This window comes from Trachypithecus francoisi, unplaced genomic scaffold (genome assembly GCF_009764315.1).
Source record: "Trachypithecus francoisi isolate TF-2019V2 unplaced genomic scaffold, Tfra_2.0 Lachesis_group13, whole genome shotgun sequence".
In the NCBI taxonomy this organism is placed as follows: Eukaryota; Metazoa; Chordata; class Mammalia; order Primates; family Cercopithecidae; genus Trachypithecus; species Trachypithecus francoisi.
Window position 1 is genome coordinate 111070437 of NW_022681458.1, and position 15535 is coordinate 111085971.

Below are 15535 nucleotides of genomic sequence, written 5' to 3' on the forward strand. Positions count from 1 at the left end.
AGTTGATATCTTCCTCGTGTCAGGTCCAAAAAGACTGTTTCTTTTCCCAGGGTAGCTTTCTTCCAGTTGAGAATTTAAGAAGCCAAACTCCTTATACCTGGTTGGCTTCATCTTCAACAAGTGGCTTCCAAGGTTGCTGTGCTGAGTTGGCTGCATCAAGCCAGTGGGAGGATAAAGAGCGTGGAAGACTATTTGAGGGAGGTATTCCTGGGCCCGGCAAGAAAGGACAGATGTCACTTTTGCTCAGGCTCCATGACCTAGAACTAAACATGTCATATAGGCACACCTGACTGTAAAGGAGGCTGGGAAATGCAGGCCAGCCATGCACCCAGAAAGAAGAGGGCCAAGGTTTCCGAGGTTTTGTGACACCCAGCTCGTCCCTGCCACTGGGACAATGTAGAAATTGAGGGATTAGCCTGCATTTTCCTGGAGCTGATCGTCCTGTTAAGAAGATAGAACCTACACAGAGAACAACTCAGTAAGAGTGCACTTTGGATAAAGGACCGAAATGAGAGGCGGTCTGATCCCTCAAGGCAGGGAATCCACTGTGGTTTAGAGAGGATAGATGACTTTACAGGGAGGGTTTCAGTGTCGTCCTGAATACTGGACAGGATCTAGGGGCAGGAGGAGGAGAGTGTGCCATGGAAAATTGGACCAAAGATCAACTCAGATGGGGGAGGGGCACATTCCAGAGACTGAAGCCAGTCTAACAGGGAGGTTAGACCATCACCATCAAAGGAAGCATCTGAGTAAAAAGATCCCTCGCTTACCTCTGGTTTGAAAATGTGTTCAATGAGGAGTCTCTATCTCTGAAACCCAGTTGCATCTCAGTTACTGACACAGTGTGACAGATGATGCAAGGCCTATTTCCAGCCTATACTGAGTAGTCCTCTACTTTTCATGTATGAAAAGTATGTCTAACTCCAGAATTCATTGGGAGTTGCAGATTAAAGATAGGAAGTTTAAAGTATTTCAGATGAGATTTTATTCAGATGAACACTAACAGTAAATATGAACTATACATGGGTATGTGATGGAAAATTTGCCCTCTAAGATGGGGAGCTCCTCTTAAGAGGTCATGGCCTTCTTATGTCAGTTACGCTCTTTTTGACAGTGAATTAAATTTCTCATGTATACATTCTACCTATTTTTCACTGAAGCACAGGTAATATAATATCAGTATAAAAAGTGATGCTATACACACACACGCCTGTGTATTATATATATGATGAAAATATAAGTCTATTATAAAAATTCTTGTCATAAGAAATGTAGTCTCTATGGGGTTGTGTGCTTTCATAGTTATTTAAGGGAAGTTGTGTGAAGTTGGGTGATATTTACCTATCATTTCCTTGCCTATAGCCTTAACAAAAAAGTAGATTTTATTATGCTTGAGATGATAGGTAACCCAATTACCCTGATTGGATCATTATACATTGTATACCTGAATTAAAGCATCACATGCACCCCCATAAATATAAACAACTATTATATACCTATAATAATTAAAAATTTTTAGACATAAAATAATAATTAAAAATATAAATTGTTTTTTAAAAATGTAAACAGATTTTTTCTAAGTCACTTTTTATTTGCCTTATATGTATGAAAACTATAACAATGAATGATTCATTTGTGCCTTATTATCTGAGAGATTACCTACCACCAGCTGTCAGGTATAACAATAAACTAACCTGTGTGAATTTCAGCATATTATCCTATTTGTTTTCCCTTCTTACTATGACAGTGCCTCTCTCTACCTGTGGTGGTGGGTTAAATAGCCACTTCTATCTTTCTTTTTTCTGAAAATACACACTTATTGATGCCTATAATTCTGTCATTGGATGTTGTGACTTTGTTAGGAATTTTATTTAACTTCACTTTTTATTTTAGATTCAGGGGGCACATGTGCAGGTTTGTTCCATGGATATATAGCATGATGTTGGGTTTTGGATGCAGGTCCCTTCACGCAGGTAGTGAGCATAGTACCCACTAAGTAGTTTTTCAACCCATTCCCCCCTTTCTTTTTCCCCATCTATTAGTCTGCAGGGTCTGTTGTTCCCATGTTTATGTCCATGTGTGCTCAGTGTCTAGTTTCCACTTGTAAGTGAGAACATGCAGTATTTGGTTTTCTGTTTCTGAATTAATTCACATGGGATTATGGCCTCCTCTAGCTGGATTCGTGTTGCTGCAGAGGACATGATTTCATTCTTCTTTATGGCTGTATTCTGTGGTATATATGTACCATATTTCTTTATCCAATCCACTACTTATTGGCACCTAGGTTGATTCCATGTCTTTGCTACTGTAAATAACATGGCAATGAACATGTATGTGCTTATATCTTTTTGGTAGAATGATTGATTTTCCCTTGGGTATGTACCTAGTAATGGACTGATGAATCAAATGGTAGCTCTGGTTTAAGTTTTTCCATCTTTCTTTAGCAGATGAGGGATCTGAGACTAAGAGGTTCAGTTACATTCCTGAGATCCTGTAGAACGTGTACCTTCAATAGGGCTAGAACTCAGGTCTCCTGGCCCTTGCCCCAGGACCTCTCCTTTCTCCCATGCAGACCTTCCCTATTTCAGTGAAGGGAAGGGACCCATTTGGACAAAAGCCACTGAAACAGCCTTGAGGAGGGCGGGTTTTTAGATGCATATATGCATGCAGTAGGTGAAAGCGTGACATCATGTATCTGAGAAGTAATAATGAAGTGCATTCATGAACTGAATAAGTCAGATAGCTAATCCATTGAGGCCTCTTCTCTCAAATCACATGATATACCACTCAAAATCATTTCTTTTGTTGAATGTCATTTCCCATAACTTCTGGTCCTGTTTGCATATTGATAAATGTACTCTTAGGTCTCACAACATTGTAATTCTTTTGGCACTCTCTCAATCTTTAAAACTTATATATGGGTGAGTCAAATATAAAGACATCTTTTTGTTTATAGACTACAACAAGCACTAATGGGCTGCTTATTAAGTATGATGTATTTTGTCAGGTCCCAGAGATTACAAGATGAGATAAATTCTGTCTTTGCCCCCAGGGAAGTCAGATTCTAGAGCTTGAAGATTATAGTATTAGGATTATAAAAACTGTCCAGAAACAATGTCATGGTTTTGGTTACCTATGGAGGTCTTAGCTCTGCTGGAGAAATTTGGATTTTCAAAACAACAGGCAATCAGTTTAGAAATTATTTTCTTTTTTTGTGAAAGGACTTCCACAGACACACAAATGGAAGGTCCAGTGAGAAGGAGAACTGGCCAACCCACAACAGCAAAAAAATACCTTTACCCTTGCAGGAGGATAGAATGCAGCCCTGTCACAGTGCCGTCCTTCAGGAGGAGCTGCATACATGTTTGTTGAATAATCAACTAACCAAGTACTCGGGGCTCTCACAGAAGTTCAGCCTAAAGAGAGTCGAATGGGGAACAGAGAGAATGTGGCTCATTTTAGTGGAGTTTGTAGTCCCTGCTGACTACATGGTAGATATGCTGGGACAGAGTGACCTGTGGGACAGCCCTGCCCTCTAAGATGATTCTAACATTGCTTAGTGGCAAAGAAGCAAAGGCATTTCTTAGATTAGCATCAGTGTGCAGCAGGGCCTCTCCAGGGAGAAAAAGGAGTAGAAAAAACTTTTCAGAAGTGAGAGAGGCACGCTTAGCCGCATTATTTACTTACTCAATTAGATTTTTTTAGCATCTAGAGCCACAAAAGTTGTAACCAAGACAAGCCAGGCTATAAGTGCCATTTTCAAAATGTCATCAGCCTAGCAGAAACATTAGGCATAAATCACGAGTTTTATTGTATTTGCAATTAAACAGATCAAATTTAATGTCCACAGAAAAGCCTTAGTAATTAGTATCAAGATTAATACAGTGAAATGTCTCTGGCTTAGCAGGCCTCCCAAACAAAACTGAAATAAAGAATTCAGTATATAATTGAATAGCACGTGAATATTAATGTACAAAATCCTCAGAGTCCCCAGGTCCCCGATGCAATTATTTTCTATTCACATTAATTGTTCCTAACAGATGACATTAATGACTTTGAGTTAAAATGTGTCCAAGGGAAGATTTCACAAGATCACTGCTGTTTAGAAATAAGGTCACTTTTATAATTATCTGCTCAGATTTTAACCACTGCTCAACATAATAAGGTGAACTTGGTGATTGGTTTTCTTAATGTGAATATCAAATGTTAATTTTCATACTACCCAATAAATAAATCAGAGTGTTCATAGTTTTCCTACTACTTATTTTTTAACTACTACTTATATTTTTCTACTACGTATCTTCCAAGGCAGACTGACAGACTGTAAAAGCATGACTATTGTTTACAAAATGTAATTTGCATACACACATACATGAACGTGTGCGGAACACTGATAAACTAGAATAAACTTTTAAAAATTAGGACATGTATTATCTAATTTGGAAATGCCAACTCTTTTAAGATTTAACTGTCCAAGGCAGGATTTTGAAACAAGTAATTAAATTATCGCTATTTAATGTTTCTGCTTGGTTTTACCTAGAAACTTCACTCACGTCTCTTGGATCTTTCATCCGGAGATTTGCTTTCAGAGGTGGAAAGAAGCCGAAGTCTGACGCAGTCACGAACTGATGCTGAGCTGCACGTGAGTTTCCCAGTTGCCTTCAGAACACTTGTTTCGGTTGTTATTTTCCTTCCATCAAATATGATGTCACAAGCGAACCATAAAGCACATCCTTGAAGCATTATCAGGCAGATAAAAATACCTTCCTTTCTTGTGTTCTCTGAAATTCAATATCATGTCCCCCAGCTGATATAGTAAACAGAAAGTGTCATTCCCCACAAAAATATCATAAATCTTGGTTTTGTCCCCAAGACACCTTTTTTGGATATTGATTACATCTCAGAGTCTCTGAGAAATGGTCAAGGAGCTTTTTATTAAAACCCACATCTCATATTATTCATCCTACTTTTATGATATATTATGTATGAACTTTTAAAAATTCATGGGCTCTGCATTTTTTTTCTCTAACTGGGGTTAGCTTTGTGCTTATTTGGCAAAACTTTAACCAGCATGGCTTTTTAACTCTCATTGACATAAAAGGAGTAACTTGAAAAAACACAATTGCCAAATAAATATATAATGAAAAATGTAAGGCTTAAAACAATGACATGAACATTTGTGGATACTGTTTTTTTATTTTACTGAATAATTCTATCAGTGTAGATAGACCATTAAATGAAAATATTCTCAAGTTAGATTTCAATTGAATTTCAGTGGAATGTTGCCACTTTAAACGTTTATAAAGACCTAACGGCATCCAATCTATAATATAGCCTTAAGGTCAGGAGTTTTGTTTTTTTGTTTGTTTGTTTTTTGTTTTTTTTTTTTGAGAGGGAGTCTCACTCTGTTGCCTTGGCTGGAGTGCAATGGCGCGATCTCAACTCACTGCAATCTCCGCCTCCTGGGTTCAAACGCTTCTTCTGCCTCAGCCTCGTGAGTAGCTGGGATTACAGGTGCCCACCACCACGCCCAGCTAATTTTTGTATTTTTAGTAGAAACGGGGTTTCGCCATGTTGGTCAGGCTGGTCTTGAACTCCTGACCTTGTGATCTGCCTGCCTTGGCCTCCCAAAGTGTTGGGATTACAGGCGTGAGCCATTGCACCCGGCCAGCTTCATTCTTTATCTTTATTTTTTAACTAAAATTGTAGATTTTCTACTGCATTTCTCACAGTAAGAATGTTTAAAGTATATGAATCATTCAGGGTAGTAATCTAAAATAAACAATGAGGAAAATACACTTTGGATAGTGCAGAAGACAGGTTGTATTTTTGCCTGTTAAATCAACATAATTAAGATAATGTTGCAAGAGAAGCTAATACACATTTTTTATGAAGAATTTTAAGAAGAATCACTATTATTGATGACAACTCGCTGGGTTTCATGGGGTTCTGTGTATCTCTGGGAGCTCTGCTCATTGCCAGAGGGCTCACTTGGCATCATGGCATGATGGCTTGGACTTGGGCAAGGCATCAGAATGGTGTATTGACAGGGCAACTTGGGCAAGGTATTAAAACCTCAATGCCTCAGCCTTCCCTTTTAGAAAATGAGGATAATGATATTTCTATTTCAGAGAGTTGTGGTGAGGATTAAATGAGATAACACAGGAAATGTGTGTCCACAGTGCCTGCTAACAATATTGGAACAATCATAAGATCTCTGTCCCTTTGGCCCTCTTCTGTTCTCTTCATTTGTGGTACCATGCCACACCCACAGCAAACCACCGCAAAGGTAGAAATGATCACTGACACAGGCCTCTACTAATATGTCTCTCCAGAAGCCAGAAGCGCACATCAGTGATCTCTGGTAACAAAGTCCATCCACTTTTGGCTGTTGCCTAATGTAGTTACTACTTAGGCACCAGGCATCAAGAAATGATAGGATATCAGGAAGTGTAAAACAGGGTCCCGTAGGGAGACCATGAACTAACTGATGGCTTAGTTGAAGAGCCAAGACACATGTGTGTGTTTGTGTATGTGTGTGTATATATATTGTTGTTGTTGTTGAGATGAAATCTCAGTCTGTTGCCCAGGCTGGAGTATGGTGGTGTGATCTTAGCTCACTGCAACCTCCACCTCCCTGGTTCGAGCAATTCCCCTGCCTCAGCCTCCCAGGTAGCTGGGATTACAGGTGCACGCTACCACGCCTGGCTAATTTTTTTGTATTTTTTAATAGAGATGGGGTTTCACCATGTTGGCCAGACTGGTCTCGAACTCCTGACCTCAGGCAATCCACCCACCTCAGCCTCCCAAAGTGCTGGGATTACAGGTGTGAGCCACCGCACCCAGCCTCTGTCTCTCTCTCTATATATATATGTGTATATATATGTATGTATATATGTGTATATATACATATATATTTCATGTTTTATATATTTATGTATTATATAATACATATAAAAATATAATATATATTTATATATTACATATTATAAATATATATTTATATATAAATGTTTTTATATGTGTGTATGTGTATATATGTATGTATACGTATGAATACATATATATATAAACATTTTTAATAATAGCAGCAAAACCCATGTAAAAGTCCCTAAGCATTAGCATTTGTCAGGGGCTGTTCAGTCATCACAATGATCCCATATAGTAGCTACCCTCATTATCTCCATTTACAAAGAAAGAAACTGAGTCACAAAGGGGTTCAGTAATTTTCCCAAGCTCAAAGAGCTAGCAAGTGAAAGCTAGAATTTAAACCTCATAAATGGCCTTGGAGTTCCAGTGCTCAACCACAGAGCAGTTATTCACTGGAGTAGATAATCCTACGTGACAATCACATGCTGATGAAGGAAACTGGAGGGAAAAAAGAGCTCACTTTGCAGCCAGGATGTCAGGGATTCTGCATCCCTTATTAAATTCAAACATTGATTTTCCAAAGTGTAAGAAGGTGGGAGAATTTTCCAGTAGAAAGGAGTGGCTGCCTTGTCTTCTTTGCAAGGAATTACCCTGTAACCACCACTACACATACACGTACACAGACACTCTCCCTAATTCACGTGCCTGCCAGCAGGCAGACTCAACCATTCCTTTTGTCTGGCTTGGCACAGCCCATGTCAGACTGTGAGGTACCACAACGTGCTGCTGGGGAACCCACACAAGAGACAGACTTCTTTAATAGCTTCTCCTAGAGGCTTGCTGCGCAAAACACTGGTCACAGAATAGCAGCATTGAAGCACCTGGGAACTTGTTAAAAATACTACATACATCTCAGGTCCTACCTCAGAATTACTGATTCAGAATCTGCATTTTAACAAGATCCCTTGGTGATTTAGTTCACATTAAAGTGTGAAAAGCCTATCTTAGAGGACACCTCTCTGCTTAAGCATCCTTGCCCCTGCCTGCTCCCACATGACATTCACAGGCCTTCTCCACCTCCCTCAAGCATCTGCCATCATATCAGGGCATCTCAGCTGGGCGCAGTGGCTCACACCTGTATCCCAGCACTTTGAGTGGATCACCCACCTTATTTGGGGGTTCGAGACTAGCCTGACCAACATGGAGAAACCCTGTCTCTACTAAAAATACAAAATTAGCCAGGCATGGTGGCTCATGCCTGTAATGCCAGCTACTTGGGAGGCTGAGGCAGGAGAATCACTTGAACCTGGGAGGCAAGGCAGAGGTTGTGGTGAGCTGAGATCACGCCATTGCGCTCCAGCCTGGGCAACAAGAGCGAAACTCCATCTAAGAAAAAGAAAAAAAGCAGGGCATCTCAAGTTCAAGGCCAAGGGAGAAGCAGCAATTCCTTCTCACCCCAGCCCATCTTCTGAGTCCTAGTTTCCTGTCATCTTATGCAACATCTATACAGGAGGTGTACACATGGGCACTGGTGGGCAAGGCTGCTTATTCATTAAAAGAGACCTGGAAATTGAGTTGTAAAAATAGGTATAATTTTAATACATGTAGTAGGAAGAACAGGCGAGAAGAACAGAGAGAATTGCATGCAAGCCTCCCTCAATACATTGGGAGAAGGCAGAACATAAACTGTAACCAAAAGCCAGGCAGAGTGCAGAAAGGCAATTGGAGTTTGGATCTGGACAGCCTGGTGGGACAGCAGACACAGTCTCTCTCTCTCTCTTTCTCTCTCTCTCTCTCTCTCTCTCTCTCTCTCTCTCTCTCTCTGTCCTCTCTCTCTCTCTGTCTCGTACACACGTCTGTCAGAGCAGGGGCAGTCCTACATGCCAGCCACCACGCTGCTTACTTAAACAACAAAATATGAGAGGACAGAATGGAGAAAACAGAAAGCACACAGTAGAAGCGGAGCCTGATGAGCTCTTTCTGAAAGTTTGTTCAGTGCACATTCCAGGTGCCGACCGTGGCTGAGGCTGAAATGGCAGTTGCTGCTCTGCAGCACAACCGCTGGTTGTAGGCATCTGTGGAGATACAGATATGAACCCCCCTGAACTAAGTTACATCCGGCAGTAAGCAAGGTCATAAATCAATAGATATTGCTGAAAGCCTGGTTTTAAGACAAGTTTCTCCTTTCAATGATGTTTAGTGCCAAATTTCAGGGGGAAGAAGTAGGATAGTAAAATGTGTTGGCATTTTTAGATCACTTAAAGAGATTGTTATGCAGCAAAAATGAAGTATTGATAGTAAGGCAGATGCCTAATACTGAAAATCTAATGTTATTAAGCATTATAGATATTGATTAGAGAGTAAATTAAACATGCCCTATATACTGATGTAGGAGTTTAATATTTACCGCAAGTACCGTAGGATCATCATTACCTTCCTTCCGCAAGCTGGCGTTTAGTCACCGTCAGTTGGAATTGCATTTGGAGAACAGTGATAAGTACTCAGGTACTGAAAGGCAGCCACAAAGTGTCAATACATTGTATAAGTAAGAGGCTTTGCCACTCTGCAAGTGACACAAAGACAGATGGCTTCCCATCAAAGAGTTTCTGAGACAAAGCTTTATATAAATAGGAGACTGGAAGTAGACGGTAATAGAGAGATTCTGTTCTCAGTGGTTGGGATGTAAATTAATTTAGCCCGTCCAGTTTGTAGAGCTTCATCTGTTACACAAGGGGCCTATAATGTGGCTGTCAAGATGTACTTGGAGGTTTGCAACTTTATTTGTCACTCTTGCCTTATGCAGAACCACTAGAATTCTAACAGCCTAAACCTTCCACTAAGAACTCAGATCTGTTTGATGTTAGGGTTATTGCCATGTGGATAGCCAAATGGTAACCAGGACTGGATATGAAAAAGCACTATTATATTTACAGTGGAGGCTCATGATATCTGAGTTTGGTGTTTGCTGTGCATGGCTTCCTGTAAGGTAGCGCAGATAGGCAGTGGGCATCTGGTTGTTGACTTAGAATGATGCCATCAGAACCAGAGGAAACCGTAGCAGAAATCTCAGCAAGCAGCACCCTCTATAAAGAGGATATTGAAGACCATGGAAGTTTTAGAAGTCTTCCTTGCTCAAGAGTGCATGCTTAGTGGCTAGCCCGGGATCCAGACCACTAGACTCAAACAGCCAGTTTGCATGCTCTTGAACCCTGTGTTCAAAGATGTGACTCTATCTTCGTCCTTTTGTAGCATTCAAATCATGTTTTGATACTGATTTGATATTCTCACCAGTATGGCTAGATAAAATAAGAACACCCTTGTGGTACTTTTGCCTAATAATGATGGCAGCTTGTAATAATTGAGCACCTGCTATAGGCCAGATGCTGTGATGTGCTTCACAACTAGACCCTCATTTAGTCCTTGTAATAACCCTATAAGATAAGCAATAGTATCATGATTTTCTTTTCTATTTATTTATTTTTTTAAGCTTTCTATTTTTTTATTATACTTTATGTTCTAGGGTACATGTGCACAATGTGCAGGTTTGTTACATATGTATACATGTGCCATGTTGCTGTGCTGCACCCATTAACTTGTCATTTACATTAGGTATATCTCCTAATGCTATCCCTCTCCCCTCCGTACCAGAATCTCTGGGACACATTTAAAGCAGTGTGCAGAGGGATATTTATAGCACTAAATGCCCACAAGAGAAAGCAGGAAAGATCTAAAATTGGCACCCTAACATCACGATTTTCTTTTAAGAAAGAAAGAGAGTAAATGGTTTCCCCATAGCCACACAATGAGAGGCAGAGCCAGGATTGGAGCCTATAATTTGACTGCAAAGTCTGCCCCAAACTATCATACCGTACTATACAGGCAATCTGTAGTTTAGGGTAGTTCAACGAGATTTTTTAACTTTGTGATGGAGCCAAATTCAGTAGACACTGTACTGTGAGCACCCATACAACCATTCTGATGTTCATTTTCAGCACAGTATTCAATAAATTACATGAGATATTTAACAGTTTATTATAAAATATGCTTTATGTTAGATGACTTTGCCCAATGGTAGGCTAATGTAAATGTAGGCTGGGCTGAGCTATGATATTCTGTGGGTTAGGTGTATTGAGTACATTTTCAGCTGATTTTCCACTTACCGTGGGTTTATCGGGATGTACTCCTGCCATGAGTTGAGGAGCATCTGTATTCCCACCTACCTCACCATAAGGTTGTATTGATATTTACTCTCCTCTGAGCAAAGCCCTTGCTCAGAGCTGTCCTGCTTTTTCAGGAACACCAACTAAATACAAAATCAGCCTTGAAATGCCCTGGCTTGGGGGCTGTCATCCCTGGTCATCTCTGTCCTCGAAACAGCTACAGCAGCAGCAGTGAACTGTCTCTTTCAAGCACCTGCAGCGAGTACTCCAGTGGCTCCTCCTATACGTGGCACGATGGGAAGAACCTCAGGAAAAGGGTAAGGCCTCCTTTTAAGCACTCTGGCATCAGACTGAACCAGAAAAGAATCCTCTTCTGGTGGGATTTGGTCATGGAGGTGAAGGGCAGGTGGGAGGGGTAAGAAGGAAGCCACCATTTGCGGAGCACCTGCTCATGTATTATATTGACCTCCTTTCATCAGTGCCATAGCCTCATAAAACACTATTTGACTATAAATTGGAGGGCAGCATGGTGAGATGACAGAGACCACAACTTCAGTGTAGGTAGGCATATTTCTACTTATATACATGCCAAGAGTTCCTTTACCAGGATTTTTAATAATTACTACTACTAGAATGACTCCCATCTGCACAGTGGGCTTACAGAGCTGGAGATTCCTTCGTGCTCTGAGTAGACTTCTTTGTACACTGATGTAAGGGAAATATTTGAAATAGCTGTTTTATCCATTCCCTAATGTTGGAGAAAAGGAAAGAGCACACGAGAATTGAAACCCTGGATCAGAGTGTTTGGAGGTCATTTTTCTACCATTTGTATACATTTAGTTCATGGTTTTAGCAGTGTAAAAACCAAGAAAATCCAGAACTCCCAGGAGATATTGATGAGGGAGTAGCTTTGTCATCCTCTGAACAAGAACTCAGAAGATTTCACGTTTGCATTTAGGGTTTATTCCCTTGTACTCAGACTTCCAATGCAAAGTACAGAGCCTGCTGCATTATCAAAATTGCCCCCTCTAAGGAGTTGTTAGGTGCTCTGAATAATGACTGCTCAGAGCCTGGTTCGGAACAGACTGGAAAGATGGTCAGGGATGTTTCCTCGCTTTGTGAATATCGCTGGCTCCCAGAGCCCCTAGCTCTGTTCTTTTCACGTTCACACCTCTTTTTCTCTCTGCCTCTCAAAGGCTTTTCACTTTCTTTTATTTTTTGGCTGAAATTCTTCCAATTACAGTAGCTTTTGATGTTCTAAGGCAATCTCTCCCCTGAATGAGGAAAAAGAAGGTTCGTAAGGCACTTCATGGACAGCCAGGTGGCTCTTTTCTGGATCCTTAATAGGGCTCTGCCATGGTCATGGAGTACCAGGACACCAGGACATCTCACAGTGGACAGTCTTGTTTCTCAGGGACCCAACAAGCCAGACCTAGATTCATGAAGACATTTGAAATGTGGATTACTTAAGAAAGTTCTGCAGTTTCTTGCTTTGTGCTGGATACTCATGTAGTATTAACTTACATAATAAACATGTATCATATTAATTTGAATTTGTGTAGTAATTTACATAACAATTAACATATGATTGTGCTTTTTGAGCTCACAACTATGTTTTTTAAAATACTTGTGTAGAAACAGAAAGGAAGCCCGCATGAAATGCACTAGCCTGCCCTACAGAGGAATCTGGCTCTAGTTGATGAGAAATTACCATGTGTAGCACGGCCTTTTAAGGACTTCAGAAGCATTAGATCATGTAATGCTCCCAGTCGCCTACTAAGTAGGCTCTCCCATTCTCCCCATTTCACAGAAGATGACACTGAGGTGCGAAGAAGTTAAGTAACTGGCCCAAGATGCCACAGGCAGTACATGGCAGAGCCAGGCTCCAGAAGGCTCCAGAACCCACATTCTTAATTGCTCTTTTATACTGGCCTTGTTGAATCAGCCTGAAATGTGGTGCGGTTGCTTCAGTGATTGAGATTGGTTTGCTCCCATTGAGACCAAGACGCCCTTTAGAAAAAAAAAAGTGTATAATTCTTGTCCAGTCGAGAAATGGAAGAGGACTGTGGACATTACAGGCCTGAACCTTAGCAACAGCATCTTTTAGTCAGCCACACTGCTTCCCAAGAGCAACTGTCTTCCAACTTTCGCAGCAAAGGATGGATCTGCCCGTGGGAAGTGTCAGCTCCTCCCCACTGTCACTCCCACAGCGCATCCATGTGTCTCTCACCCCCAAGCTTCAAGATTGGCCTAGGCTTTTCTCCAGCTATTAAATACTATAACCTCCTGTGGAGGACTGAAGGAGGAATGTGGCTGATCTCACCGGGCAGACAGCCTGGGCCCTAGGAGGTCTGCAGCCGCTGGCTCTGGGGCAAGTCGCAGTGCAGCACTGGGCAGGCTCCAGAATGGCGGAAAGGAGGCAAGGCAGAGGCTGAGCATGTCTTCTTGGGGGGCAAACACATCCACATTTTTCAAGCTCTTGTGGGGTACTTTGGCCTGGCTTCTCTTATTTATTGTCAACATGACTATCAGGATCGTGGAAATTCTTAGAAACTCACACTGTGGCAACTGCTTTCTGGTGGATCTAGAATATCCACATTCACTAATGGGATTTCTTCTGATTTCTAAAGGAGTTTGTAATGGTACAGGGAAGAGGAAGTGGGGCAGCATCACCAAATAGCATCTACTGCCAGCAACTTCTGATGGTGGAGAATTTCCTAAAGAAAAATTATGATTTGATTTAAAAACAAATAAATGTGTGCATTGTTGATAGCAAGAGTAATTTTCATGAAAATGCCTTAGATGTAAGCAAATGTTTACAGTGTACTAAGAAGCCCGAATTCAAATGTTTCTGACCTTTTTTTTCAACCTCTGCACGTAAGTGTGTGGGGCAGGGAGGAGACTGATGTAGCCAAAACTGGTATAGAGTGCATTTCTGAAACCCAGAGCCTTGTCTTGAAGCTCTTTACCATTAATCATATAGCCTTTTTTTTTTTTTTTTTTGAAATGGAGTCTCATCCTGTCGCCCGGGAAGGAGTGCAATGGTGCAATGTCAGCTCACTGCAACCTCCACCTCCCAAGTTCAAGCAATTCTCCTGCCTCAGCCTCCCGAGTAGCTGCGATTACAGGCACCTGCCAACACGCCCAGCTAATTCTTGTATTTTTAGTAGAGATGGGGTTTCACCATGTTGGTCAGGCTGGTCTTGAACTCCTGACCTCGTGATCCACCTGCCTCAGTCTCACAAAGTGCTGGGATTACAGGCATGAGCCACTATGCCCAGCCCAAATAGCCTTCTTAAGAAGTCACTAGGTCAGTCCCCTAAACTCTGCAAGTACCACTTAAGAAATAGTGTAGGGTAACCTGTGATCTCTATTGTGACACTGACTAAGGTAAAGGGGAGAAGAGGGGCCAAGCTTGACTTTAGTAGTATAGCATCAATTAGGACTGCAGGCTCTGGGGCCAGACTGCGTGGGTTCACCTCCCCTCATGGCCACTTTTGAACTGAGTCGAAATTGACAATGCTGTAGAAAGAGCCCGAGAATCCAGAGTTCAAACCTTTGCTCCAGCTCTTTCTGTGTGATCTCCAACAGCCCCAACAATGAATCTCAGTTGCCTGTTCTGAAGATGGAGTGAAAGCACTCTGTAAATGGCTGGTATACAGCAGAGGCTCAGTAAATGTTAGCTTTCTTTTCCCCCCCCCTTCCATTTCTTAATAGCAAAACTATGGAAAAAAATATGACTATGTAGAGTACAGTCTTTTCTCTACGTCATTTCCCATACATTTTTCCAAAGCTGAGGCTGGCATTTGGGAAGGGTAATGGGCAAGGAATTGACCTTTCTAAATTTGGTAGGTGAATACTTACTATCAGGTTCTAACAACGAATGCCCAGCTGCTGTGTGTGTGTGTGCGCGCTGTGTGTGTGTGGTAACTTAAAGTTTTCACAGATATCTGTTGCCTACCAAATAAAGTCATGAAGTCACAAAACTATCAAATGTGAGCGTAAAGATATGAACCAACTTACTTTTCCAGCTTTACCCGCTGCACCTATCAGAGACACTCTACAATAAGGTCATGTCATTTTCTAGTCATTCCCCCAATGTACCTTGAATGTACTTTCTGACTTAGGTCTTTGCCCATCCCATTTCTTCCACCTGGAAGTTATTTCCCCCACTTTTAACCTAAGGCAAACCTGTCTTTCAAGAGCTAGGTAAATTTAAAAGAAAAAAAATATGTACCTTTCTTTCATGCCTTTCTCCAAATAGACCTGTCTGTAGCCTCCCTCCTCTGAATCTCCAGAGTACCCACAACATTTGCACTTCTCATTTTCTCCCTTGACATACAGTGAGCTGTGGCCAATTCTCCTCTCCCCTGCTGGGATTTCTGCTCCATGAAGACAGGGCCTTTACCTTCTGTTTCTTTAGATCACTGTGCTGCTTAGCAGAAGACCTGGCAAAATCAATATTTGCTGCATAGTTTGTGAATACATTAATTAGCTAATTAATG

General features: G+C 41.2%; 1 protein-coding gene and 1 long non-coding RNA gene across 4 annotated transcripts in view; one reads left to right on the forward strand and one right to left on the reverse strand.

Annotated features, from left to right (window-relative positions):
- NCKAP5 (NCK associated protein 5) overlaps positions 1-15535 on the forward strand; it is an 881023-nt gene that overhangs the window by 750568 nt on the left and 114920 nt on the right. For all 3 annotated transcript variants that reach the window (XM_033231708.1, XM_033231709.1, XM_033231707.1), the window contains 2 exons: positions 4541-4642; positions 11165-11347. In XM_033231708.1, coding sequence (XP_033087599.1) covers positions 4541-4642; positions 11165-11347 — 285 coding nt within the window. The remainder of the gene's footprint in view (positions 1-4540; positions 4643-11164; positions 11348-15535) is intronic.
- LOC117095095 overlaps positions 1-15535 on the reverse strand; it is a 44745-nt gene that overhangs the window by 14733 nt on the left and 14477 nt on the right. The window lies entirely within an intron of this gene.